Source organism: Carassius gibelio, chromosome A18 (genome assembly GCF_023724105.1).
Source record: "Carassius gibelio isolate Cgi1373 ecotype wild population from Czech Republic chromosome A18, carGib1.2-hapl.c, whole genome shotgun sequence".
NCBI classification, from domain to species: Eukaryota; Metazoa; Chordata; class Actinopteri; order Cypriniformes; family Cyprinidae; genus Carassius; species Carassius gibelio.
The window spans coordinates 23,669,259-23,686,438 of record NC_068388.1 but is presented as its reverse complement, the minus strand read 5'-3'; the positions used below and the strand labels follow the sequence as shown (position 1 = coordinate 23,686,438).

Genomic DNA, 17,180 nt, shown 5'->3' with positions numbered 1-17,180 from the left:
CACTTTGTATAATCTGCATAATGTTGTACTTCTTTCACCTCAGAGGACTGGCCGTGGTGTTTCATCCTTGCTTAATGTATCCCCGATAGACAAATAATCCTGACAAAATTAATTAAACAGTCCATGTTATTTTATTTTCCTTACTTTCACTCTGTCTTTATCTACAAATGTCATCTAATTCATTTTATTCAGGCATCCAGACTTCCAACTTCTGAAAGTTTTTAACCCATTCTAGAACTTCATGTTTTCTCAGTAAGAAGCAAATAAGAATGTTTGTTATAGAGTGCAACATTCGGGTACTGGATGTGAAAACATACATTTTTGTCAATAGGGAAAATGATTTTTAGCAATAACTTATAAAACTTTCATTAAAGATAGACTTACTGGGAGTTCTGAGGTTGGTTAACAATGATATATGCTATTGTTGAAGCCATGCATTCATATTATTTCAACTTATTTTGAAGATAATTGTTTAAAGTTGACCTAAAACTGAAAGTTCTGTCATCATTTACTCACCCTCATGTTGTTTTAAACCTATATGTTGAACACAAAAGAAATATATTAAAGAATTTTGGTAACCAAACTGTTGATGGTAGCCATTGTCTTACATACTGTAATATGGAAAAAATACCATGCACTCTCAGAAATAAAGGCTCAAAAGCTGTCACTGGGGCGGTACCTTTTCAAAAGGAACATGTTTGTACCTATTAGGTTCTAATACGTACACTTTAAGTACTTATATGTACCTTAGTGTACCAAAATAAACCTTTTTTGTACAAACATGTACCTTTTGAAAAGCTACTGCCCCAGTGGCAGCTGTTGTATCTTTATTTCTGAGAGTGTGGAAGTCAGTGGCTATCGTTAACTGTTTGGCTACCAAAATAAATTCATCAAAATATCTTATTTTCAATTTTGTGTGTCTGTGTGTGTGTGTGTGTGTGTGTTCAGCAGAAGAAAGAAACCTGAGAATGACATGAGGGTGATTAAATTATGATAATTTTCATTTTTGGGTGAACTATCGATTTAAAAGCTGAAGTTGTGGTGGAAAACTATATATGTTACCCGTGATGTTGTACAGACAATTCATGGCGAGCAAAAAAAAATTATAAAAAACTTAAAATATACAGTTTCTGTAGATATAATCATCAGTTTCAAACGAATAATGTTATATTTGTTCATAATTGATTGTCATTTGCTTAATGGGATTGTAGTTTCTTCCCTCATTAAAGCCATTAAGTCTTGTACCTTTGTCTTTTTGTCCAATTTTCAATTTACTTTCCAATACTTTCTTGCTTCGAATAAGAGCTAGTGATTTTTAGAATTACCTCATAGCTGGTTGGCTTGTTTCATGACTTATAATGCTTTAACAAAGACTTTTTTTTAAATCCTGATGGAAGAAATAAATGAAAAAAAAGAAATACTTCTGGAATCAATCCAGCTGAAAAAGTGGAGAGACACTAATGCACTCTTTTGAATTGATGGTGGATTCAGTTGTTGTCTCTCTCTTTTTCCACAGTAATTTCCAATCATCTACCATGTTTGAGGGGTCTGAGTCCGCGGACACACAGGAAGTCAAGTCTGAGAGCACCCTTGGGTCCTCTGTCTCCGCCTGCAGAAAGGTGTGTGTGTTAAAACCATGAGTGCAAATGCTTCCAGCTACATGAAAGTTATTTCGTTGTAGAGGTCTGCAAGCCCGACGGGGCCCGACATGCTGAGTCCATTCAGGCCGGGCTCGGGCCAATTTTATTTTATTTTTTACAGATCGGGCTCAGGCTCAGGCTCATTTAGCTTCTCTCCTTTTATTGTGCCCAAATATGCACAGAGAGTACATAGGCTACTGTATGACATACTGTTATAATGATTATAGGTTATTATAAAAATTACACATTGCCTATACAATACGCAATGCATATACGCACGCATTAACATACAAGTGACAGTTGACCATGCAGAGCATCAGGAGAAGTTGGAGCATGGAGAGTTATCAGAAGTTTCCAATGCTTCTGGAAAAGCTGCATTTGGAAAGAGTTTTAATTTGATTTCCACGACAAAAAATTTGCAATTGGTCATGTGCAGTGCTCGCCATCTCCTCATTAGACATGACATTAAGAACTGCATCTATACGGATTATGATTATAATAAAAGTTTTTGTTTTTGATATGTTTTATTTCGTTAAGTACTAAATTAAAGCTTTCTATAGATAGATTCATCATCTGTGAGGCATGTATTCGTTGAGTTTCGGTTCATTTTTGTGACTAGACAGAAGAAAGCGCATCATGTTTGTTTTCTTTATTTTATAAAAGCACAACGTTTTGTTGATATTGTGAGTGAACAAAAATAAAATCAGACCCTTTACAGTTACGAATTATGAATTACTCTTACCTTATGAGCAGAAATTATGGCGTTTCCACTGAAAACATGCAAGTGACTGCTGGCACCTCCATGTCCTGCAAAGCATGCATAGCTTCCACTCTCCACACAAACTATTGGATATAGCGCACATTTTTCTAGGTTTAATGCTTAAACATTCTTATATGCTTGAACTGTTTTATATTTATGGATTTTATTTTAGGCAAGTCGTTGATGATTTGAGAAGGCTAAATTGATCAAACATATATGATCAGCTTACTGGCTGCCGCTGGCGGCTGGCCGCTTGGTCATTACTTTAAAAAACTAAAACTTATATTTAATGAACAAAAAATGCTCCAAAAGTTTTTCGAAATAAACTAATAAAAACAAAACAAAATATAATCACTCTGCCATTACATACATAACTGAAAAAGGCGGACTCAGGTCGGGCTGATAATTCAAATAAGCTGTCGGACACTAAATCTGAGGCCCGTGCAGGGCTCTGTTTAGTTGGTGTGCAGTAGGTTTCTGGCGCAAGGCACCATGTTCACCATGTGAACTCTTGTGGTTGAGCACTAGCGAGAATCTCAAGCTCCAATCACAGTATGATTAACATGAAGCCTTACTGATTGGCTGACTCTCCCACCTGTCCAGGGAACAGAGACTGTGGCTTTTTGCCATCAGCACTTTTTACTCTGTAGGCAGCTGCACTACAAGTCAGGTTACATTAGCTGATGCTCTGCCAGCGTGAGCAAGAGAAAGGACAGAGAGAGAGAGACTGAGAGAAACCGGGAGTGTGACAGAACAAGCAGCATGATTAGTCCAGTATCTCCCTTGTCTTCTAGCTCTTTTAACTTTTGTCTCAATCAGCCAAGTGCTTTATTAGTGGATTGGTGTTAAAGGAAAACGACTCCTGTGGGAGCAGATGCTGGATCACGGGAAGAGGAAGTTACAATAGTGTGACACTGTACTAATCAGTTTTGTAGCTCTCATAGGAGCTGTTGTGAGATTGAGGTGGAAGGGTCATTATTGATGGGAATAGCCAAGGTGTCAACAAACTGACTGGTATGAGGTGACGGTTTTCTAAATTTTTTCCCCATAGTTAAGATCCCCATAGTCGCTATGTAGAATTGATTTTTTTTCTTCTGCTTTTGGACATAAATAAATACATAAATTAAAACATACATAAAAAAAAGCAACAACATCAAACATGACGGTTTTTTTATAATAATAATAATTATTATTATTAAAGTAAGTATATATGTTAAAAATAGACAGGAAGCTAGATACATTTAAAAACTATGCATTATCTTTTTATAATTTATTATTATTATATAATGTTAATATATAATGTAATGTAACGATTTGATAATAATAATAAATAATTGCATAATTTTGTATATTTCTTTACATTATTATATTATTTTTATGTTCTACTACTAATAATAATAGTTGTTGTGGTTGTTGCTGTTATTAAATAATTGCTACTTTTAAATGATGTTGCTTCTGTTTTGCACAATTTTTTTCTTTAACTTTGTTTTGGGCTATGCCTGACCTGAAGTTTCTCGGAATGTGATTAACTACATTCCTAAATGTAACTACCAAATAAAAGAAATACATATTCATCTCTCTTGCGCTTATCCCTCGTGTGCTAATGATTACCCATCTGCCGAAGGTTACCCATTCCTGTAATGGCATATTAGCTCTGTCAGTAGTTTAACCACAGTGAACCGTGACGCAACTGTCCCAGCATCCCTGTCATATGGTGGACTCTGCCAGGAAAACAGTCGGTCCAGATGGCACACACAGCAAGGGCAGAGAAAATACACACATGTGCGCACACATAGAAAAACACATACTCACAAACTCTAATTAAACGTGTGCACACACACACACTTAAATACACATTGAGATAATCAATGCTTACAGTCACACTGATAATGAATCAAACTGAAGGTTACGTGCTAACAGAAGAGGGTTTGTGTTTGTTTAAAGAGGGGTGTCTCACATACCAGTAGAAGTGCTCATTCAATTAGAGGTTTTTATTTTTAGCAAACATTTTCAGTTTCCATCTGTTTGTGCTTGAATGAAATAAGCATAAGTTGAGCACATGACCAACACATATACTTTCACTTTATGAAATATTACATGTTCAGCAGGGTTCATTGACAGGCCACACACTCAACTTTTCATTAATAATATATAATAGTCCATTACTGACATGGTTACTTGACTGTGAAGTTGGTATGTTACACTCTAGTGACAGCATGATTGCCAGAAGTATATATTAAATATTCATATGTAAATGATTATAACAATTTGCTAATCACCATAGTCATGGCTTGCTTGCCCTGATAAGTTAGTATGCTTAGAGTTAAGAGACGGAAAAGAAATAAAATGTGTGATCATATGCTGCAGCAATTATGCACTGTATTCTATACTAGTAATTAAATGTAGTTTAGTTCTGGGGTCATTTGGACAGAATGGATTCATAGTAATCCTAGTAATATAATTTATCTTGGGCGAACGGATCAGTAATAAGTGTTAAATACAGGTATACATGACTTTCAGGAAGTCAAAGCACATTCAGAGGTGATTGTGTGTGATACACGTGGCCACTTCACATTTGGAGTGTAAATGCTAATGCGTCCCGAAGAGTCCCAGAGTCCCAACGGCGAAGAGCTGCTTACTCAAACTAACACATTAACATTGTGCCTGAGAATTTAAATGGAGGACTGGGAGTGCTGTTTCAGATCAAATCAGGGAAATGAATAATTCATTCATTTAAAATGGAAACATCTAAATAAGTTTGTGTTTAAAAATATCCAGATACTGTAATTGAAACTCTAAAATGTGCAGATAAATGGAAGATCGTTCTGTCAGGAAGCCTGAAGAGTTGAAAAGATTAAGAAAAATGTTTGTTTTTTAATATATATATATATATATATATATATATATATATATATATATATATATATATAGTCTGTATTTCATTTGATTCATAATTATGATAAATTGTTTTATTATTATTATTATTATTATTTAAAAACAATATTTCTGTAAAGTAAGGGATTATTTGGTGCAGACATTTTTAATTTTGCTTGTATTTGATTTGGTAATAAATTTGTGATTAATGACCAGTATGTCATGTGCATGTCATCTGCTTTATAGAATTAAAATTGTTTAGTAAAATCAAAAACCCGTTTAAGAAATAATATTGTTATTTGGATTGTTAAAATATATTAAAAATAAATAAATAAACAAATAAATCTCAATACTCCGTAGTTTTTAACTTGCCAGCTAAATATGACTTTTCAATTCAATCCAGTCCAAAAAATGTGGAAAAGCCTTTACATACACATGCACAAGACTCAGAAATCTTAATGGTTCTATGGACCTTTCTTTATGAAATCTGATCACACATGCAACTTCTTACAATTTATGATTCCTACAGCATCTTAAAAATGATACAGTATATGAGAGGTTCACCCGATACAGATGTATCTAGTATCAAAATGTAAGTTTTTTTACTGTTGTGCCTTAGTCTGAAAGAAGTGTGTGTTTGTGTCAGGTTTTGTGCAGTAACAGTGTTCTGGATTCGTCGGAGTACTGGCTGAAGAACGATAAGGTGCTCTGCAGAATTGGGTTCCTGGAGGACCAGCATGACAGCGGCTGCCCCACAGTGAGTCTCTCTCACGTATCACATGCTCTCATCTACACGCGTATGTCCATACATGTGATTAAGATTGTGTGTGTTACTGTGTGGAAGTCTGGTGGCTGATAAATGTGCTCTTGATTGGGCTGATAATGTGGGATGATGTTGGCTGTGGCTGAATAATGTATGCAGCAATTCTCTGAACTGAGAGAATACATTTAGCTGCACTAACTTTAGGATGGGATAATTAGAGTCTAATGACAGATTTTATACCTCACTTTACTTTAATGACAAGTTTCTTCTCTCATGTAAATGATGGATCTGCACCCATCTCACTATGCATAACATTATGCCATGATTACGCAAGCATTTCTGCTCCTTGGGGATGAAACGCTACTTGTCTGATAATCTGCACAGTGCTAATTTTATGGAAATTCAACGGCAGGAATGTTCAGTTTTGCAAGTCTTTGCTTCATTTTTGTGTGGTCTGGAGCATTTTGCTAGAATTCAACCAGTTAAAATAATAAATTTAGTTTGGGAAATGCAAACTAATTTTGATTCATTGTTTGATCTGAGTTTTCATTGAAACAGTGAATCATTTTACGAAAGCAGTTGTTTGAATTCAATGAACTTAAATTATTGTCAAGGCAGCTAAAGATTGTTTAGCATTTAGCAATGCAAGGAGCTACAGACTTTGTTCTTTCGTCATTATGATTTATTTTCAAAGCCCACTACACAACATTTTTAAAACTTGAGGCAAACAAATTATCCTGATAGAAAAACATATTAAACACCAAAGTTTAAACATTTACCTATATGCAAAAATCTCAAACATGGTGGAATCAACAAATGTTAGTAAAAATATGGATTCTGACAGCTAACTTACAGCTAACTGTGGAAGCCACTGAATTAAAAAATATTTATTTTAAAAGGTATTTGCAACTTGTTACAATTCAGACTTTTTCCCTCACAATTTTGACCTTTTCTCTCTCTCTCTCTCTCTCGGAATTCTGGGTATTTTTTTATTTATTTTTTTTTGCCACATAATAATAAAGGTAACTGCAATTGTTTATGTCACATTTGTGACTTTTTTCAGAAATTCTCAGAATCATTTTGCATTTCTACAACGCGCAAGTAAAAACATTGCATTGGTTTATACTTTAAGGTGCACCAAGTTGTTTTTTGTTATAAAAAAATAGAACTTGCAACATACTTCTAACAAATGTGAAAATGCAATGGAATAGCTTACACATTTTAAAAGATAAAAATCTTTGTTCAGATGACTTAATTTTGGACAACATTTGGAAAGAACAGATGCTTGAGCATCTAAGTAAAGTGAATAAAACAACTTTATATTAGCAACTTGTTTAAGAGTATTCTTGTGAAGGTAAGATAAATAAATAAAGTGACTCCTCCTACTAAGGCAGTTTTTAAGACATTTGTTAGAAGAACATTATGTTGGATTGTATTACAGTAAAAAAAAAAAAATCTCACCTTGAAATAAAACCCAGTCAAATTTTAATTACTCAAGGTTGGGTTGATGACCACTAGTTCTGTAGCCAGGAAACCACAACCTGTAATTTGTGATGGCAGAAAATCGCTTGAAATGTTCTGTATCAGTGTGCTTCAGTGGTCAGATTGTGACTCCTCTGCCCGCAGGCTCAGGTGCGGTCAGAACAGGTTTCATCAGGACTGTGCTGATGTCACACATGATGTTCCTTTAACACAAAAGCTCTGCATGGGAATCAAACCCACACACACCAGCTGGCACTGAGATACTAATGCCAGCGCTGAGTGCAAACGCTTCACTCAAGTAGAGAGAGAGAACGTGAGAAAGACACACGCCTAAGAAATAAAGGAGACACATATATATACCACATACTTAAAGACATGCATGGTTGTGAGTTATTATTATTATTAATAATATATATATATATATATATATTTTTTTTTTTGGTTTGCAAACATTCTTTTGATGAGTTCTGTTGACATAATGTTGATCATCACTTGAGTTTATTAAATGTTAAAATTAAGTGTTGTTTTATGTATTTTTAGTAAAAAAAAAAAAATGTTAACAGTTCTGTATAAAGTAACTGAAAGCCAAGCTTAAGTAAAAGTATAGATATCTTACTAGAAAATGACTTTGATAGAAGTTAAAGTCACTGTATAGAATATAACTTGAGTAAAAGTTTTAAAGTATGCGATGCTTATTGTACTTAAGTATGAAAATATTTTTTTTATATATTAAACTTAAGTATTGAAAGTAAAAGTAAATGCAAAATAGAAAAGGAGTAAAAAAATATTTAAAATAAAAATGGTTCTACACAGTTTGAGCAGCAAGATTGTGTTCAGTTTTAACTCTTTCCTCCATTTTCTATCTTTGGGTAAGACTCTTTCATTCCAACATAAGAAAGCATTTCAAACAAATATGGAATCTGCATTTGAAGCAGCATGTATTTAGATGTATTTACACCGATGTTTATGATGGAGCTCAGAGTTACAAATGCATAAATAATGTTTTGTTTTAAACATGAAACGTTGAATTTTGATATTTGAAATTGTTTAAAGTGCCCCTATATTTTGGGTTTGGGAGTCCCCAACAACAGGCTGAAATGCATGCAAGGTCAAAAAAACACTTCATTGTCTTATAATATGCATTTATTGTTTTACCTTATTTGCTCAACGATTCAAAAGCAGCCAACAGTCAACATGAAAATGGCTTGGGATTAGTTTTAAAAACGACTCAATTCAATGATTCATTGTCTTTTGAGAGACAATAAGTTTATACACGTTGCACTTTTAGATTGAATTCACTCATGAAAGGTAATTTTCAAAAATCCATAATTATGCTATATGTATGTATCACTAATAACAACAATTTTTCTTCTTAGTATTTACTCAAATGTCTCTAAATGTGATCTATTATTAAAAAGATAGTTTGCCCAAAAATTACAATTCTTTCTTTAATTATTCACGCTGATGTCGTTCTACACCCATGAGTCTCAAACGTGCTTGCGTGAGAAACGAGAACAAACCCTCATTCATCTCACAATTCAGCTTTCATTTGCCATATTAGTTGCTCTATAAATGTGCAGTGATCGATATTTATATCTGAATAAACGGCTAAATTAAATCTGTTCATCGTTTAAAGCAATTGTGTGTCCTTTCTCTGAAAGACTCTGATTAAACCAATCAATTCATATGGATTTCTTTTACGACGTCTTCATGAAGCGTCAGAGTTTCGCAGAATGGACTTTCAAGGGACAGGGACAGAAACCTCTCAAGTTTCATTAAAATAATCTTCATTTATAGATGAACAAAAGTCTTATGGGTGTGGAAATAAATGTTTGGGTGAACTAACTTATCATTAATGATTTGACTAAGACTCATGGTTAACGATTAAATTCTTCAAGGTGTTTGAAAAAAGTTTCATACTTGAATTGAATAGGGAACATATAAAGCCATTGTAAAGTATAATGACAGCTGTGCAGTTTATCAAAGCCACAGCCCATTGTGTCACGTCCACACAGCTGCTTTCACTGCCATTATCAGTAATCAGCTGTATATCCTCCACAGCCCATCAGACGTCCTGTAATCACTCCATTTTTTTGGTGAAAATGCAGAGACATGGCCTTATGGCTTTCATGAGAATGACACTGGAAAAAGTTATACATGCATATAAAATATATTTTCTCTAGCCTGATAAATGTCATTTAAAAAGTAACTTTCACATTAAACATTTTAACTTGTTTATACATAGCATAGGTTCTTCTTTAACCATATAAATTAGAAAAATATACAGTATCTTTCAATCAGATGAAGGGGAATTTAACAACATGTCAAACACTAGAGTAAATACTGGATCAGCTTTATTGTACTGCCTTATGTTTCTGTGTGATTTATATGGTCAGAGCTGATCATAACTGCAAGAAAACCAAAATGCAGAAATCATGGTATTTTTCTCTGGTCCTGACATCAAATAATAAGCATATACATTACCATTCAATATTTTTTTTAAAGAAATTAATACTTATTAAATTCAGCAAGGAGGTATTCAATTAAAGACATTTGCCCCCTGGTTTCCCAGACAAGACTTAAGCCTAGTTCCAGACTAAAGTGTAAATCAGAGCGGTTTTAACTGAAAGAGACTGATCTTGAAATATATCAGTGCCCTTGTTTTGTCTCAAGATGCACACAAGTAATGTTTTTTCTCAGGTATGTTAATTAAAATGACTTAAATGTCCAAATTGAACTGTGGCCTGATCCAGGTTTAGTCTAAGCCCTGTCTGTGAAACCAGTATTTAATGTTACAAAAGATTTCTGTTTTGAAAATAAATCTCTTTTGAACTTCCTATTCATCAAAGAATCCTAAAAAAATGTATCACAGTTTCCACAAATAATATGAAGAATTTTCAACATTGATAATAATGAGAAATGTTTCTTGAGCAGAAGATCTTTCCTGTCCTCACAGAAATAAATAACATTATAAAATATGTGCAACTGAAATACACCTATTTTAATTTGTCAAAATTATTTCACAATATTACTGTTTTTACCACTGATAGGGATTTTCCGTAGGCTAACAGGTAACAGTTTAAGAGCATTGAGGGGTTTTGTTTAAACCATTCATGACCTTTCCTTGATAATTGAACAGTTTAAGGTGTTAACATGACCTCACACATTGTCACTTCATTAAATGTAAGCTCATACATGTGAATGCACTCAAAAGCTTTTTGTTTCATTCATGAAGTTTTCTAGCTCTTCTCCCTTGTCTTCATCCTCTCATCCTCTGTTTTCTTTTAGATGAGAAACCACTAGACATTAGATTTTCTGTAATCTAATGTTTTTCTCTCGTCTTCACACTCTGTAAAGCAATTAACTTGTGCTTTGATCTCTGCTGGACATGGAGGAATCATCCATCCACAAAAACTGCATGTGAGAAATTAATTTGGCATTCATTCTAATTTAGATTATTAGCTGTCGTTTAGCAGACAGTTTCAAGTAAAGGAAAAGGACAGAATGGTAATTGCACAGCCAGTCCCTCTGGAGCAGCCTGGTGTTCGGTGTGTTTCTCAAGAGAAGGACTGAGTTAAATGAGTTAAGAAGCCTCCAGTATTGTGGGATTAAATATACATGCATTTCATTGGTACAGTAGAACAGAAAATAATCCACTAGCATAAACCCTCCCAGAAATGATCCTCTCAGATTAAATTTAGTTTGATTGTGATGCATGTTGTAATTGATGATGTGGGTTTGGTTGAGACGCAGGGGTTAGTCAGGAGGCTTTGTCATGTTACCGTCCAAACAGAATGACATAATTGATAGTTTGGTCTGTAATTAAACAACTGTTTTTTTTTTTTTTTTTTTTTGTGAGTGTGCAGTTGTGGGCAATAGCTAAGACGATAGAGAATGTGTGTGTGTTCCTCTATTTGTTTGTAGAAGTTCTCTAGAGTTTCTTATCGTCTCTTCCCTTTGTCTCATATCCTCTCATTCCATCTCCTCTCATCTTCTGTCTTCTTGACTTGTCTTGTCTCTTGTCCTCTCTTCTCATCTTGTTTGTCTCCTCACCTCTCTTATTGTTTCGTCTGCTCTAACCTTTTCTGTCCTTTCATTTTCATTTCTTGCCTCTTCTCATCTCGTCTCTTCTTCGCAACTTGTCTTTTCTCGTCTCTTCAACTTGTCTTGTCTTTTTGTCTTTTTGTCTTTTCATTTGTTTCTCATCTCTTCTCGACTCCACATCATTGTCTCTTTTCTTATTATCTATTGTCTCTTCTGTCTCCACATCTCCTTGACTCGCCTCGTCTCTTCTCAGGTGTCTTCTTGTCTCTTGACTCTTTTTCATCTCACAATGTCTTATCTTCACCCTTCTCTTCTCATCTCATCTCTTCTCGTCTCCTCGTCTTGTCTCTTCTTGTCTCCTTGACCTGTCTTGTGTCCTCTTCTTGTGCTTTTTTTGTCTCTCTTCTCGTCTCCTCACCTGTCTCATGTCCTCTTTTTGTGTCTTCATGTCTCTCTTCATGTCTCATTGCCTTGTCTCGTGTTCTCTTCTAGTGTCTTATTGTCTCTCTTCCTTTCCCCTCTTGACTCAGCTTGTTTCAAGTTTTCTCATCTCTTTTCATCTGGTCTGTTTCTTGTCTCTTCTTTTCTGATCTTGTCACCTTGTCTCAACTTTACTCATGTCTTCTTGTCTCTCTAATCACCTTGACTTATTTTTTTCTCTGCACCTCTTGTCTTTCTTCTCTTTTAATCTTTTTTCATCTGTTGTTTTTTCTCAGCTCATATTTTCCTGCCTCTTCTTTGTGTCTCCTCGCCTTTTTTCTCATGTCTTCTTGCCTCATCTTTTCTCACTTCACGTCATCATGTCTTTTCTCTTTTTGCTTCTGTTTGACTCTTTTAGTCTCTTCCCACATCTTCTCACCTGTTCTCATCTCTTCCTGTCTTGTCTCATCTCTTCTTGTCTCTCATCCCATCTTGTTTCATCTATTCTCATCCCTTCTCTTCTTGTCTCTCATGTCATCTGGTCTCATTGCAGCAGAAGGCTTGTACAGCGCCAAGGAAGTTATGTAAGGCCCTGAGAGACAGACAGAGGGTTTGTGTGGAGGGCACTGTGTGTAGTGTGACATGACAGAGACCATGTGTATCTGTATAACCTCTTTCTTAAAGTCAGTGATATGAAAGGACTTATTTGAAACTCTTATCTGACCCTTAAAGCTGGGCTGAAACGACACCTATCATTATATAAGTCAGTAACAGATGATCTAGGAGATTGTGAAACAGACTAGCTGAGCTTTAGGTCTCCTCCTGTGTTGGTCACAGTTCATTTCTCATATATATATATATATATATATATATATATATATATATATATATATATATATATATATATATATATATATATATATATATATATATATAATTTCTTTTCTTTAAGGCCTGATTCTAATGTCAGTAAAAGGTATTTTTGCTTCAAAACCAGACATAATTTAGGTCTATGACACACTCCATCTTCTCTCTGTCCATTTATAATTTAACAGGTTGTTAATATCTGCAAGTAGTAGGTGCTGTAACTACACCATCTAGACCCATAAAGCATCTTTCTCCATTGATGACCTTTCAAAATGAGGTCCAATATATTTGCCACTACACCATACTTCACCAGCCTGTATTACATTGTGACCGATTCATTAAAGATTCTGCACTGAAATGTATTTAAATGTCAGTGTGTTCATTTATTTGATGTGTTTGCAGTTTTTTTTTCGGAACTGCAGAGGAAGTGTTCTGAAAGATACATTGATTTATGATATTTAGCCCTTTAAGGCGCAGATGGATTTGAGAATTGACATTTTTGATGTTTTGATTAGAAATATCCTCAGTTGTCCTCAGATCAGAATTCTTTAGAATTCTTTCATTTTTCTGAAATATGTATTTTCATATATAACACAGTGTATGCTACAAATATTCCTGCAAAAAAAAAAAAAAAATGCACAGTGATATCTGTTCCAGAATGTCAACTAAGTGTCCAAGTATTTTAAGAAAGGGCTTTAACTGGTTAATGGTTGCTGGCAGATCTCGCCTTCAGGATGTGACAGCCATGCGTGGTCATAACCACAGGCACCGATGTATTTGCTTCCTCACTGCGCGCCTAGCAAACCAAGGCTTGAGGCCTCTGGGTGACGCTCACACACACACACACACACACATATGTCAAAACCAGGAGAACCTGAGCTCTCTGTGACGCACGTGTCTGTCAAGGGCCCTGATAACTTCAAATGACAGGACACATCACAGGTTTGCCATTGGACATGAGTGTGTGTCCGTGTGTCTGCTTTTTCACTCCTTCCATGCCCCATTTAGAGCCTCAGTGGATGTGAAAGCGCAGATCTGTGTGTGAACCCACTCAGTCGGAAATGATAAAGAGTACGTATGCTCTGTTCTAGTAGTGCAATATGGCAACATCTCAAAACAACATCTTTCCACTCCCATGATCCCCAGCTTTGTTCTTTTATCCGCTTCTCTCCATCCCTTTCCATTATTTTCATTTCCCTCTCCCTCTCCCTCTCTCTCTCTCTCTCTCTCTCTCTCAGTGGTGTAGCGAGCAGCGAGGTGGCAGCGCGTCCCAGCGGAGGTAATTTTTAGCCATGGTGGCAAGTGTCTGCCGTCTCCCCTCTGATGATAATGGGTGAAATGAGTTTGTCCTTGACAAGGACGACGCTCAGCCATCTCTTTCCTTCCATCCCTGTCTCGATATCTCATTCTCACAAATTCCTCCCCCACTCTTTCTCGGCCTCCCTCCTCTTTCCTCTCTCTCCCATCTGTCTTGCCGTCTCCCACTCCAGTGAAGAGTGAAATGTTCAAAGTTGTGAGTTGACCTCTGTAACCCAGCAATTTTGAGGACTCATTCTGCGTGTGCATATGTGAGACAGTGACAGATCGTCTGAACTAGGGTTGTCATACCATGTGACAAAACAAACCTAATATTTTTAGGCTTGAAATGATACAATGATAATTTTAAGAACAGAAGTCAATAATAATAATGAAATTTCCATTGCGTTCACATATTTCATCCAGTAGACCCATTAATATGCAGTGGTTTTGAGATTTTAATTAGCAAATAATTTATATAGGATTGAAAAATAAATTATTCTGTCAGCGGGCTGACTGAGTTTGGGACTTTTTAACAGATAATGTTTTAGCTTCATCGGTATCTTAATTATTGAAGTTCAGTCACAGCTTGAAGTTTCTGAAGGCAAACAGAGCCAGTGATTTCATCAGTTCATTAGAACAGCACATATATTACACAGGACAAATAACCGTGAGGCTTTTAAGTTCATCGTTCTACTTTGTTCTTACCCTCATTGAAAATATACCACAGTTTTGCATTGTTTTAACCATGGTATTTGTAAAAAAAAAAAAAAATTATAAGCATCCTTTAAAGCTGCAGTCGTTAACTTTTGACGCTCTAGCAGTTAATAAACAGAACTGCTTGCTTGCAGTTCCCGCTAAGAAACAACCAATCAGAGCTGCGGTCCGTAACTTTTTTTTGTGTTCAAAGTATACAAAATGTATATAATAAGCGAGTACACCATGAATCCATTTTCCAAACCGTGTTTTTAGCTTGTCCTGAATCACTAGGGTGCACCTATAATAAGTGTTTATATTCGGACTATTTTAGATTGCTTCAGGGATACCGCGGCGGAGTAACCCAGTACCTTTGTGATTCTTCATAAACATAAACAGAGAGAAGTACTTCCGGCTACGATGTTCTTCCGCAAGACGCAAGTAGTTCTGTTTATTAACTGCTAGAGCGTCAAATGTTACCGACTGCAGCTTTAAAGTTTAAACCATGCACTGATCATTATTTCTATAGTTAGATATAAATATAGTTTAACAAATACTGATATTTGTACTCAAATAAATACAACAGCCATGGTAATATAAAGTCGAGTTTAGCTTCAGTCCCAATAAAGCAAACCTAAACAAGGTCAAATCAAGGTCTTCAGGTTCACTGAATTTGTACTCTGTCAAAACAGTTTAACTACAAATGCATAGTAAATTCGGGGTAAAAATGGTGTTTTGAAACCCTTTCTAATCTATGTTTTCTCCTGTCTGCCCCATAAATCCTGTCTGGACTGTCGGAGTTGTTAATGTTTGCTTAAGTACCGAGTCATTTGGTGTTCCTGTTCAGGTTTGTAACAGATCTTTCAAAATGCGACCGTTTAGTCGCAGTCTGGTGCACTATGATTGGGATGTAGTATTACAGCAAATCACCAGGATGTGAGAAGCATTTCAAACTACTCGATTTGTAGTCTTTGTGGCTTTAACAGGGCATGATTGCACCCACAGAAATCCCTGCTGATTTTCACAGGTTTGAATCTTGCACCTTTCTCAAAGTTTTATGCTTCTCCCATTCCTAATGTGTTTGTTTATAAAGTATTCTTGACAGTTTGATTATACTTGCCGCTGTAAAGGAGTGAAGTAATCAACTATGTTTATCACGTATTACAACATATAAATCCATTCCATAGAATCACACAGATTTTCTGCCAGAGTCAGCCTATAAAATGCACAATAAAAAAAGTCAGCAGATTTCATCTGGGCCTGGTAATAACTTTATTTATACTGGGATTTTACACTGACAGCCCGAAACTATCTTATGTGGAGTAGGTTATTAGATTCCTGTATAGTTCTACATATATTTAAGTTCTTATCACATCAAAACATAAATATATTTTGGAATTTGGATCAGTATATCCTAAATTAAGGCAGATTACATTTCCCAGTAGGGTATGAAAAAAACTCAAATAACTATAGAGGAAAACAAGGCATAGTTGTTGTTGTTGTTTTTTGTTTTATTTTACAGTTTTTTTTTTTTTTGCATCTTACTGAAAACATAAAGATACTGAACGGCTCATTGGTTGTTGCTTTTATGCACATTTTCAGTGTTAGTAAAATGTCCAGTGAGTGGCACTAAAATGTGTTCTGTTTAATTCAGTGAATGTGAATGTGGCAAAGTATTATGATGACACTGGTTGTTGTAAGTATTGTGACAGTTCGGGAATTAAATGTCCAGTGAATAATGTTAAAATAACATAAAAATAAAATAAGGTGGGAGTCTGATCTTGAGTGCACTTACGCAGAGGAGAATTGGAACAGATTATTGGAATTGGCACAAACAAAATTGGTGTCCTCTAAACACAGACAAATTCAATTCAATATTTACCATAGAACATATTTTACGCCATATAGGTTAAATAAATTAGGAAATGACATCTGATCAATGTCAAAGATGCACCATCTCACATGCTATGGAGTTGTACTCGTTTGAAGCCATACTGGACTCACATCATCGCAGTAACCTCTCGGGTTTGTGGACAGGTTCTGGATGCCGACCCTAGGATTTGGTTACTGGGGGATGTAACCTTACTGAAGGTGAACTCAAATATGAAGCATTTTGTGTTACTAGCAGCAACAGCTGCCAAGAAGTGTATCCTGAAGGATTGGAAGAATGTCACCCCCCCAGCCAAAAACATTGGGCTAACGAACTCCTGTCGTACTGCACACCGGAAAAAATTCGACATTCTATTAGAGGAAAACTAGATGACTTTGAACTTATTTGGACTCCTTTTCTGAACATCCTGACCCAACTTGATATGACCCCAGACTAGATGTAAATCTA

The 17,180-nt window shown here is 35.5% G+C and overlaps 1 protein-coding gene across 3 annotated transcripts in view; it reads left to right on the top strand.

The window, feature by feature from the left end:
• The window catches only part of LOC127934252 (A-kinase anchor protein SPHKAP-like), a 47,770-nt gene that overhangs the window by 7,363 nt on the left and 23,227 nt on the right, over positions 1-17,180 (top strand). For all 3 annotated transcript variants that reach the window (XM_052531515.1, XM_052531514.1, XM_052531516.1), the window contains exons 2-3: positions 1,517-1,619; positions 5,921-6,031. In XM_052531515.1, coding sequence (XP_052387475.1) covers positions 1,536-1,619; positions 5,921-6,031 — 195 coding nt within the window. In that variant the 5' untranslated portion in view covers positions 1,517-1,535. The remainder of the gene's footprint in view (positions 1-1,516; positions 1,620-5,920; positions 6,032-17,180) is intronic.